Source organism: Notolepis coatsorum (genome assembly GCF_963971535.1).
Source record: "Notolepis coatsorum genome assembly, chromosome: 1".
In the NCBI taxonomy this organism is placed as follows: domain Eukaryota; kingdom Metazoa; phylum Chordata; class Actinopteri; order Aulopiformes; family Paralepididae; genus Notolepis; species Notolepis coatsorum.
The window spans coordinates 231858499-231870738 of NC_140165.1; the positions used below are offsets into that span (position 1 = coordinate 231858499).

General features: G+C 42.2%; 1 protein-coding gene across 1 annotated transcript in view; it reads left to right on the forward strand.

The window, feature by feature from the left end:
- pgm2l1 (phosphoglucomutase 2-like 1) overlaps positions 1 to 12240 on the forward strand; it is an 80390-nt gene that overhangs the window by 38967 nt on the left and 29183 nt on the right. The window contains exons 3-5 of the mRNA XM_084320465.1: positions 79 to 185; positions 7207 to 7291; positions 11198 to 11281. Of these exons, the coding sequence (XP_084176591.1) occupies positions 79 to 185; positions 7207 to 7291; positions 11198 to 11281 (276 nt within the window). The remainder of the gene's footprint in view (positions 1 to 78; positions 186 to 7206; positions 7292 to 11197; positions 11282 to 12240) is intronic.

Consider the following 12240-nt stretch of genomic DNA (forward strand, 5'->3'; position numbering starts at 1 on the left):
GGGCGTGAGAACTGTGAATTTGACCTGAGCAGGAAGCGGACGTGCCACTGTAATTCTGTTTTCCTCCCCTCACTGCAGGGTATATACAAATATCTATCCGAGTATTTCCCTGACCTCAGCAGCCGTGGGATCGTGGTGGGGTGTGACACAAGAGCCCAGGAGGAGAGCGGCTGCTCCAGTGAAAGGTACTCCAATCACCACAGCTCATTTGTTCTTCGCAAGCCATGGCGCACAAATGTAAACACGGCAATAAGCATAACGTTAACACTTTGAGTGCCAGCCACGAGAAATCTCGTTAGTTCATGCCATGCGTTGAGTGCCAACCGACGAGAAATCTAGTTTTTAATCGCTATTTTTTTTATTATCGATTTCCATACATTTTTCATCAATCTAGCCTCACGTTACCAGTGGGGATCTGTCTGAGCTCGAACAGGGAAAATACCGCCCCCTATCGTCTCTCCGGATGGTATTGCACCCCATTGGATTGGACTGAATGAAATGGATGGGAAAAAAAGAGTCCGGATTCCACATTTTACTTGTCAGGCATGTAACCGGAGACGATCCCATTCATTGCCCACCATCAGAACAGCGTGGAATATGTCTTTCGACCACCCAGCGTTGGATCAATAAACGCGATCGATATTTGGAATGGCGATCAGGAATTGGAATAATATTTTTGGAGAACATCTGATCTGAGGTAAGGAATTTATTTGACCAGTCTTGGGATAATCAGAGCTCTTTTCACCTATATATCAGCGTGTCCCATATGTGTGTGCGTGGCTGTGAGTGTGTGTGTGCTGATCAGGAAATAAGATAATGGATTTTTCAGCCCGCTTCTATAGCGTGCATAAGTACACATATACTATCGATAATCTAGCGTTTATTTGAAAACGATTCATAAATAGGCCAAAAAATTACAACGTGTTTTGTGTATTCCAGTAAAGCGCGATTCCTGCAGAATCTTTTTTTCTTTCTGAAAGTAAAAAAAACGAGCGTTTTTCAAAATGGTATAAAACGGAAATGAACTGATTAAAAAAAAAAAAAAAAAAAAAAAAAAAAATCTTGACTCAATGTTGACTGCAAACAAGTCATTGATAAGCGACGGGCGTATTAGACACATAGCCATAATTTAAGATGTAAGACTGTGTGAAATTAGATCAGAGTAGATTCAAATGTATTGTCATCATACAGCACAAGTACAGTACAACGAAAATAAGTTTGTGATCCAACCAGAGTGCAAATGTAACCGTAAAGTGCAATAGTAATATACAATGTACAGGTGATTCAACTGGGTATAAAATATGTAAATTAGTACTAATGAGTAATATTGCTAATCAGATGCATGTACAGAGTTGTAGTATTATTATGTGCAGTGATAGAAGTATAAAGACTATGGTTGTAAGTCATACTAGCCAGCAGCGTAACTAATAAGAGTAGGTAGGGATATATACAGATATAGATGGTATCTACAAAGATACTTAAAAAGGTTTATATGCAGGTATGTACAGACTGATATAGGGCTGGGACTTTATCACATTAATTTTGATTAATTAACTACAGAAAAAAAGTAAACGTAAAAAAGAATTACGCATTTTATCGCACGCCGCTGCACTTTGTTATCGTTTGTCTGCTCCGGGCTGCATTTTTGCCGATCAACCAATACATTGTTGGAAAGTTTAATTTACCGCCTTTCGATCGTCACCCCACTCAACCCAGTTACAAGACGAAATATCCGGCGAGCGTCATTTGACAAGCCGTTCTGATTAATGACCACGTCCGGTTGTGAATGGTCCTGAACTGACCAGTGACCAGTCACCGCTGATGGGCGAAAATTATTGACCACCGTTGTAGCCAAGGAGCATTTGCTCCGAAAGCGATCCCAGACGGCAGACGGGCGCTCAGAGTGGTGGAAGGTGACACAAGAAGACGGAGAAGTCCTTTGTTTTGACTCGAGAGGCAAAATAAAGGCAGTGGACGGCTATTTTGGATAATCACGCTAAATTATTGCGGTACACGCATTACAAAAACCTTTTGTGAAAAACCCATTTTCCGTGGGATTTTTATAAACTTTGGACCTGTATGACTTCAGGCTATGGAACCATTATGTTTTCCAGCTCCTACCTGTCAACTGGAACTTAAAAACAGGCATACACTGTATGGCAACCACTAAACGTGGTGAGTACACAAAACGTTTACTTCAGTGTGTTCAAACCTCTGTTACTCTATTTCATTAGCACTCAAAGTATTTTTTCTTTATTGTGTAAGAAACTTCGGAATGTTACCTTTCAAAAGAGAAAAGGTCCGTTGTGCAATATATATTATATTATTCCTAAAATTGCTGCACTTGGTTAAAAATTGCATTTATCTGACTGTTGGTCTGTGTAGTAGCTAATAAACAAGATTTTGCTGCTTAAACGTATGTATAATGTATATTCATTGATTCACTCTTATACCAAAATCCATTTGAATTGAAAAAGTTTGCATCAAATATTGATATGCGCTTAAAATGCTATTAATTTCGATTAATTAACTATAAAGTCTCAAATTAATTCAATAAACATTTTTAATCGAGTTCCACCATTAATATTTATATATGATAAGAATAAATTATGTATATGGTACAGTATATACAGCATTTTTGTACATGCTGTCATAAACAGCGTTATATGGGTGCAGGTGTATAATGTGTAGACTAGACACACGTACATAACCTACACTCAGTTTTCAGATTGTCTTCCCTTTACCCACGTTCACCTGTTATAGGGACTGCTACCCTATATCATATCATGGAACTGTAATTAACACGGCACAATGATACTATAATAATAATAATAATAATAACTTTATTTGTATAGCACTTTTCATACAGAGGTTGCAGTTCAAAGTGCTTCACAACAGTAAAAAATACAGGCATAAGCGAGCATAAAAAGATAGACAGGTAGAATCACAGTGTTTCACATTAGGATCTAGCATCCCAATAGGCTCTCCGCTTATAGTTTTCAGTAACACAAATAGTAAAAATAGTTTAAAATGATTCAGTTTAAAAATAGTAAAATAAAAATAAAATAAAATAAAATAAAAATTATAAAATAGAACGGACATAAAAAATACAAGCATGAGTGATCATAGCAAGATATGGCAAGTGACAACAATGCATAAAGTTTACAGACAATCCATGCTGATTGATCTGCCATAAGCAAGTGAAAGTTTACAGACAATCCATGCTGATTGATCTGCCATAAGCATAAGATTACAGTCTGTTCTAACAAACCAAACTGCTACAGCCAGGACACAGTTAACCTGGTTCTACTAACAGCCAGGACACAGTTAACCTGGTTCTACTACAGCCAGGACACAGTTAACCTGGTTCTACAACAGCCAGGACACAGTTAACCTGGTTCTACTACAGCCAGGACACAGTTAACCTGGTTCTACAATGCTACAGCCAGGACACAGTTAACCTGGTTCTACTACTACAGCCAGGACACAGTTAACCTGGTTCTACAACAGCCAGGACACCGTTAACCTGGTTCTACTACAGCCAGGACACAGTTAACCTGGTTCTACAATGCTACAGCCAGGACACAGTTAACCTGGTTCTACTACTACAGCCAGGACACAGTTAACCTGGTTCTACTAACAGCTACTACAGCCAGGACACAGTTAACCTGGTTCAATGCTACAGCCAGGACACAGTTAACCTGGTTGTACAATGCTACTACAGCCAGGACACAGTTAACCTGGTTTAATGCTACAGCCAGGACACAGTTAACCTGGTTGTACAATGCTACTACAGCCAGGACACAGTTAACCTGGTTTAATGCTACAGCCAGGACACAGTTAACCTGGTTGTACAATGCTACTACAGCATAGTGTTTCACATTAGGATCTAGCATCCTAATAGGCTCTCTATTCAGTAATTAAAAAGTGCACTAACCGACGGACATAAAAAAAAAAAAAAAAAAAAAAAACAGGCATGAGCGAGCATAGCGAATAATAAGAATAGTTTAAAATGATTCAGTTTAAAAATAGTCATCAGTAAGAAGTAAAAAGTGCAATAACCGACACATGAATTTGATAGGCAGTGTAAAAGAGTAGGCAGGGTAAGAATAAATACAAGTTGTGTCAGGATATCCCTGATGTTTCCTCTTGCCACTAGGTGGTAGCAGATATCTATCAGTGAAATGCCTGAGCAAAGAGATAGGTTTTAAGCTGTCTTTTAAAGATGTCTAGCGAGTTGGCTTCCCTGATGTTTTGGGGTAGTTTGTTCCATAGTTTTGGGGCATAGTTGATAAAGGCTGCATTACCGATCCTCTTTTGACTGCTTCTGGGAGCCTCTAGTAGTCCAGCAGCTGATGATCGCAGTGTTCTTGCTGGTGTGTAATTTATTAGAGTGTTGGCGATGTAGCTAGGTCCCTGTCCATTTAGAGCTTTGTATGTAAGGAGAAGGACCTTAAAGTCAATTCTAAATGTTACAGGAAGCTAGTGTAAAGCGGCTAAGACTGGACTAATGTGCTCTCTCCTTTTGGTTCTAGTTAGCAGTCGGGCTGCAGAGTTTTGGATTAGCTGAAGCCTCTCTGTGGTTTTCTTAGGGAGACCTGTGAAAAGTGCATTACAGTAGTCTAGCCGGCTAGATATGAATGCATGAATTAGCTTCTCAGCATCGTTCTGATTAATAAATGGTCGTACTTTTGCTATATTTCTGAGATGGAAGAACGATGTTTTCGTCACTTTGCTAATATGAGAATTGAAGTTCAGTTCTGAATCTATGACAACCCCAAGACTAGTGACCTCAGATTTGATCCAAGGGGTTAGTCCCCCCAGGTTCTTTATTAATGTTTCTTTTTTAGTTTTGGAGCCGATAATTAGAATTTCAGTTTTGTTCTCGTTTAGTTTCAGGAAGTTCTTACTCATCCATTTATTTATTGCCAGTAAGCAGTCTGTAATGGAGCTAATCGCTGTATCATTTGGTTCAGCAGATATGTACAGTTGTGTATCATCCGCATAGCTATGGAAATCTACATTATGTTCTCTGATGATATCACCCAGCGGTAACATGTAAAGGGAGAAGAGTAAAGGACCTAAGCAACTCCCTTGTGCAACTCCATAGTTGTTGTCGTATATATCAGACATGTGATCTCCTAGTTTAACATAGAATTTCCTCCCTCTGATGTATGTTTTAAACCAGCCTAGCACATGGTCTGAGAAACCGACATGGTTTTCAAGACGATCGATTAGAATATCGTGATCGATTGTATCAAATGCTGCACTGAGATCTAACAGGATAAGGATGGAGATCTTATTCTCGTCAGAGTTTAGTCTGAGGTCACTGATTATTTTGGTGAGGGCAGTTTCAGTGCTATGATATTTTCTGAATCCTGACTGAAATTCTTCTAAGATGTTGTTTTCTTCAAGAAAGGAATTTATTTGAACTGAAACGATCTTTTCAAGTACTTTACTAATGAATGGTAGGTTGGATATTGGACGATAATTTGCCATTTCATTACTATCCAAGTTAGGTTTTTTTAGTAATGGCTTTACAACTGCTGTTTTAAAGGCATCCGGGAAAATACCAGTCCTAAGGGAAGTGTTTATGATATCTAGCACAGGGCTTGAAACACTATTAAATACCCGTTTGAAGAAAGCTGTAGGTATAGGGTCAATGTCTGAGGTGGAGGAGTTACATTCTGAGACAGTTTTGCAGAGTACATCTAATGTGATGCATGTGAAACTTCTCATGGTTACATTGCACGGTTTGCCGCAATCAACTTTATTTCCATCATGAGTAATGCTGGCCCTGATCAAGGTTATTTTGTTGTTAAAGAATAGTGCAAGTTCTGGCGGCTAGGTGGTGTAGTGGTCTAAGGCACTCGCCACCAGTGTGGAGACGCTAGGATTCGCGTGTTCGAATCCAGCTCTCCACATTGTTTTTCAGTTTGGCTGGTCGTCCGCAGTAATACACATTGGCCGTATTACGGGGAGGGAAAAACTGAAGGGTGGGGATCGAACGTTGTGAACAAGCGACTCCTACAAGTCGGTTGGTGCGCCTGCGCAGTAGAATCAGGAAGTGTCGGGGGCAGCGTGAGCCTCCCACGCGTTACTCCTCGACACAGAGGTCGAGCTGCGCAGGTGAAAAGATGCGACTGCTGTTACCTCAAGTACCGGAGGGGACTTGTGCTATGTATGACTTAGTCCTCACTGCAGCCGGCTTGTGGGAGGCAAGAAACAGCGTTCGTGACAGGGGAGGGTTGAATTGGATGATACGAAAATTGGGATGGGAGAAAATATAGAAAATGGGAGAAAAAGTGGATCAAAAAAAAAAGAATAGTGCAAGTTCTTCACACTTAACCGTTGATGACTGAGGAGGTGTAGGGGCAGTGTTGAGTAGTACATTAATAGTGGAAAAGAGGATTCTGGAGTTTCCAGCATTTTCTGTAATGATTTTAGAGAAGTAATCTTTCCTTGCTAAGCGGATGGTTTTATTATAAGCAGTTAAAGCATCTTTGTATATATCACAGCATATGGTGGTTTTTGTTTTTCTCCATTTTCGCTCCGCTGCACGACATTTCCTTTTTTCTTCGTTGACCGTATTATAGTTTAACCAGGGCGAGGCTCTAGTTTTCTTCTTTTTCGTTTTTAATGGGGCGACAGAATTTAATATAGATGACATTGCATCATTGAGATTTTCTACCATTTCATTTAGAGAGCTGTCATGATTGTGTGCAGGTTCATGTAGTCTGATAAGATCAATGAACTTTGATTCAGCTTTGTCGTTTAGGAGCCTCTTTTTAACTATGATTTCTTTTTTTGTTTTAGTAAGGGTTATTTGAGTATCAAAAAATATACAGTGATGGTCGGAGAGAGGTAATTCAGTTATTGAGATATTTGTTATGCTTAGCCCAGTTGTTGTTATAACTAAGTCTAGTGTATTCCCAAGCCGGTGAGTTGCATTTGTTATATGCTGTATTAGGTCAAAGCTATCCAGTAGATTTTTTAGTTCCATAGTTTTGGAGTCTATGTCCCCGATGACATCACCGGTGGCACACTAAATAAATGTGTGCAGAACTGTTGAGAGTGTGTGTGTGAGATTATGTGCAAAATAGATCTGCATTGTTTTTTTGGTGAAGTGCCTTTTGATTTCCAGTGGCATACTGTGAAGCATAGGCTATATGCAGTAACAAGACTTTCTTTTTCTCTATTCCACAGACTTGCAAGACTGACTGCTGCCGTGATGCTGTCTAAAGACATTCCTGTCTATCTGTACTCTACATACGTCCCCACTCCGTTTGTGGTGAGCATAATTATTTATTTACTAATTTTCTTGTTATGAGCACAATTTATATTTCTGGAAGGGTTGGAAATTGCCATGGAACTCGCAATACAGTAACAATTACTTGTTACTACATGAGATAAGATATTCCTTTATTGATCCATAATAAAGTCATGGCAGCATGGGGAGGGGGGGTACAGGCAGGGTAATAAATGTCGTAGAAAGACATAAATAGAGGCAATCAAATTAGATCTGAATATAAAAATATGAGAAAGGTAAACAAAGGTGCAGATGAGGGTCTATATGCCTTATTGGTTATATTACATGTTACAATAAATATAGACAATAAAGAATTTTAATCTGAATATATATACTATGAGTAAAAGTAAATAGTATACACAAGATGCAGTATACACAACCTAACTGGCATGATATATGTCACATGTTGTAGACCGTGCAGGTTTTGGTGGTTTTAGAGTCAGACACACAGTAGTACAAGATCCTCCTCCTCACCTACAAATCCCTGCACGGGTTGGCCCCTTCCTACCTGACCAACCTACTCCACCCCTACACTCGACAGCGCGAGGCCTCCGCTCCTCCAACTCTGACCTCCTCACCATCCCCCGCACCAGGCATTCCACACTGGGAGACCGAGCTTTCGCTGTAGCTGCCCCCAGGCTTTGGAACTCCCTCCCCCCCTCCATCCGAGGCTCTGACACCATCAACCTCTTCAAAACACACCTAAAAACACTTGCCTTCATGCAACACGGCCCTGCTCCCAAGTAGCCTGACTCTTTTCTTTTAAGCCACAGATCCACTATTATCCCTGTACCCAAAAAATCCAAGCCTGCTTGCCTCAACGACTACCGCCCTGTAGCTCTCACCTCCATAGCCATGAAGTGCTTTGAGAAGCTAGTAAAGGGCTACATCTGCTCCTCCCTCCCCATCAACATGGACCCCCTGCAATTTGCATACCGCCCCAACAGGTCCACGGAGGACGCCATATCCCATGTGCTGCACACAGCAGCATCACACCTGGACAAGAGGCAGGGGAACTATGTGAGAATGCTATTCATCGACTACAGCTCGGCATTCAATACCATAGTCCCCTCCATACTCATAGCCAAGCTCAGGGACCTGGGCTTGGGCTATGACCTCTGCCAGTGGGTCTTGGACTTCCTGACTGGCAGACCCCAGGTGGTGAGAGCAGGCAACTGCACCTCCTCATCCATCACCCTCAACATAGGGGCCCCCCAGGGCTGTGTTCTGAGTCCCCTCCTCTACTCCCTGTACACACACGACTGTGTGGCTCAGCGGAGTAGCAATACAATCGTCAAATTTGCTGACGACACAGTGGTGGTGGGCCTGATCTCTGCCAACGACGAGAGGGCCTACCTGGAAGAGGTCAAGGTCCTGGCGGGATGGTGCCAGGAAAACAGCCTCTCCCTGAACGTCAGCAAAACAAAGGAGATGATTGTGGACTTCAGGAGGTCGGGGGTCAAGGACTACAGCCCCCTCAGCATCGACGGGGCACCGGTTGAGAGAGTCAACAGCTTCAAGTACCTCGGAGCCTACATATCCGAGGACTTGACATGGACCACACACATTAACAGTGTGGTGAAGAAGGCACGACAACGCCTCTACTTCCTCAGGCGCCTAAGGAAGTTCCAAGTCAGCCAGAAGATCCTTAAGAACTTCTACTCATGTACAATAGAGAGCATCTTGACCGGCAACATCACCTCCTGGTTTGGGAATAGCACTGCAAAAGACCGAAGCAGACTACAAAGAGTGACACGTGCAGCCGAACGCACAATTGGAGGGGGGCTCCCCACCCTCCAGAACATTTACTACAAGCGTTGCAAGGGCAAGGCTAAGAGAATCATTAAAGACTCCAGTCACCCGAACAACTGCCTCTTTGAACTGCTGCGGTCAGGCAAGCGATACCGGAGTCTCAAGGCGAGCACAGAAAGACTCAGAAGTAGCTTCTATCCCCAGGCCATCAGGCTGCTAAACGAACAATGAATGAACACTACACAACAACAACCACCAAACGCACATAGCACACACATCCACACGCACACACTCACTTTAAACAAACACACTGTAGCACCCACTCCACACACTTTATAGCACACACCCACTTTAAACAAACACACTGTAGCACCCACTCCCCACACTTTATATTTATGGATGAAGGATTGCACTACAACTCGTACACCTTACTGTAAATTGTACCTAAAATTGTACCTCATCCCATTTCTGCTTTGCACTAGATAGTACTGTACATTAGTACACTGCATAGTATTGTGTATTGTATATTATATGGTAACTCAGAACATTATACATATGTCTATACCGAACACTGTGACCTCATTTTCTTCTTCTAAATTCATGCTATATTATGTTATTATGTTATTTGATACTATCTTGTCTAGCACAGTCTCTGGAGCGTAACAGTAAGAAGCATTTTGTATGAAAGTATTCTGTACTTCTGTATGACAACTATTAAAGAACTTGAACTTGATCCCGTTGTTTTTGTCATTTGTTTTTTTGTTTTTGTTTTCCGTTTTTGTTAACTTTCTTGTTACCACCTCATCCAATTGGACAGCACCTTGCTTCCTTTTTTTTATCTTATTTGTCTTTTCCTGTTGTTACTATATATTTGTATCTACCCTTTTTATATAGCTTCTCTCTCCTTGTACAGTGTCCTTGAGTCTGAGAAAGGCGCTTATCTCTTCAAATCCAATTTATTATTATTATTATTAGTAGTTCTCGAATACACTACAGAACTAGGCTATTTCCTGTTCGAATCCAGCTCACAGCTCCGGGGTTGTCACCAGCTTGGCTGGCCGTCTGCACTGATACGATTGGCTGTATCAGAGGGTGGGAGAAGCTGGCGGGGTGGGTCCGGGTCGTTGTAAACAGCGACTCCTACAGTTCGGTCGGGGCGCCTGCTAAGCGCGGATTGGACGTGAGGGGGATAGTGTGGTCCTCCCACACGCTACGCCCTCTCAGTGAGAATCCGCGCTGCCAGGTGAAAAGAAGCGGTGATTGGCTGGACGTGTGTCGGAGGAAACACGTGGTAGCCTCCACTCTCCCATATGATCTGACTGTAGGGGGTAAAGCGCAGCGACCAGGAAGGGACTGGGAATTGGCATACGACTAACATTGGGATGGGGAGAAAATCGGAGGAAAAATGGAGGGGGAAAAAGACAAAAAAAAAAAAAAACTAGGCTATTTAGGCGGCTAGGTGGCGCAGTGGGCAAGGCACTCGCCACCAACGCAGGAGATGCTGGGTTCGAGCCCAGCTCTCGGCGTTGCTACCAGCTTGGCTGGTCGTTCATACTAATACAATTGGCAGTATTAGGGGGTGGGAAGCTGGTGGGTGGGGATCGGACGTTGTGGACAGCGACTCCTACAGGTCGGTTGGTGCGCCTGCACAGTAGAATCAGGAAGCAACGCGGGCGGCGTGTCCCTCCCATGCAGACCCTCGCCGCTGAGAGATCATGCTGTGCAGGTGAAAAGATGCGACGGCTGCCTCCTCGTGTACCGGAGGGGACACGTGATGCAAGGCTTCGTCCACATTGCAGCCGGCTTGTGGGAGGCATGGCCTAACAGCGTTCGAGACAGGGGAGGGAAGAATTGGACAATGCGAAATTGGGGAAGGGAGAAAAATAGAAAAATGGGGAGAAAAAGTATTAAAAAATTAAATAAAAGAACTAGGCTATTTTCTGTTAAGTTGCACCTTATTTCTCGAGGCAATACCGTGTCGAAATCAGTTGTACTTGTGACTGTGAAACGCAGGTCAGGGTATTGATTCAGTATTGTGGTGGAATGTATCAAAACATCCAACAGAGTACAAACAGGCAGGTTTCCATAGTGTGAGATTAAACAGTTCAAACTGCTTCCCATGTTGACCTCTTCCAGCCGTATGCTGTGAAGAAGTTTGGAGCCGCAGCTGGAGTGATGGTCACCGCCTCCCACAACCGCAAAGAGGACAATGGATACAAGGTGATCACCGTTAAACCAACACACCAGCATTATGGGAAATGTGCTTACCGTCTTCTCCAGAGTCAGACAAGAAGATGGATCCTAATTTCCTCTCTGAATGGAAGCGGATACGGACCACTAGCCTAGCTTAAAACTCTGGGAGAGATGTTTTTGGCCAACAGCTAGGCTAGCTGATCCGTATCCGCTTCCATTCATATGTGCTAACACTTTTTTTTTTTTTTTTTTTTTATATTTTTTGCACAAATCTCTCCAATATTCAAAACATCTCTTTCCACATCATCATATGCAATTTCCAGGATTTGCCTTTTTCTTTTTTGTAAGAACATACAAAACATGTAAAGGACTCATACAAATACATTAACAACTGACATGGAAAATAAAAAAAGACTTACGAAAAAAGAAACATACTATACTATACATTATGCGTATACATCCCTGATATATATACTTTGCATGTAGACCGAACTACCTTCGAGCAGGTATGTGCTGCATCCTCTATCGGGATGCCACCCTTCTCCATATTGCATGTGAGAGAAAGCGCCCCAGACGCGTGTAGCTTTATGCCAAGCAAGCAGTGCAAAAATTTACCGTAGTGGCATGCAGTAATGCGCCTTTCATTTTCGCGGAAATAGGCTGTCTATTGCCATTCTCTTTGACAAACTCTAACCTTAACCAGCTCCTTAACAGCGCCTAAACTTAACCGTTCTAACCTTAACCAACTCCGAAACAATGCCTAACCTTAACCTTAACCATAGAAATTATATTGCCATTCTCTTTGACAAACTCTAACCTTAACCAGCTCCTTAACAGCGCCTAAACTTAACCGTTCTAACCTTAACCAACTCCGAAACAATGCCTAACCTTAATCGGCGAAAGAATACACGTTAAAAAAAAATCACGTTAAAAAATATTTTCGATGGGATTCGAACTCGCCAGCAAACAAGCCATAGGATCCACAG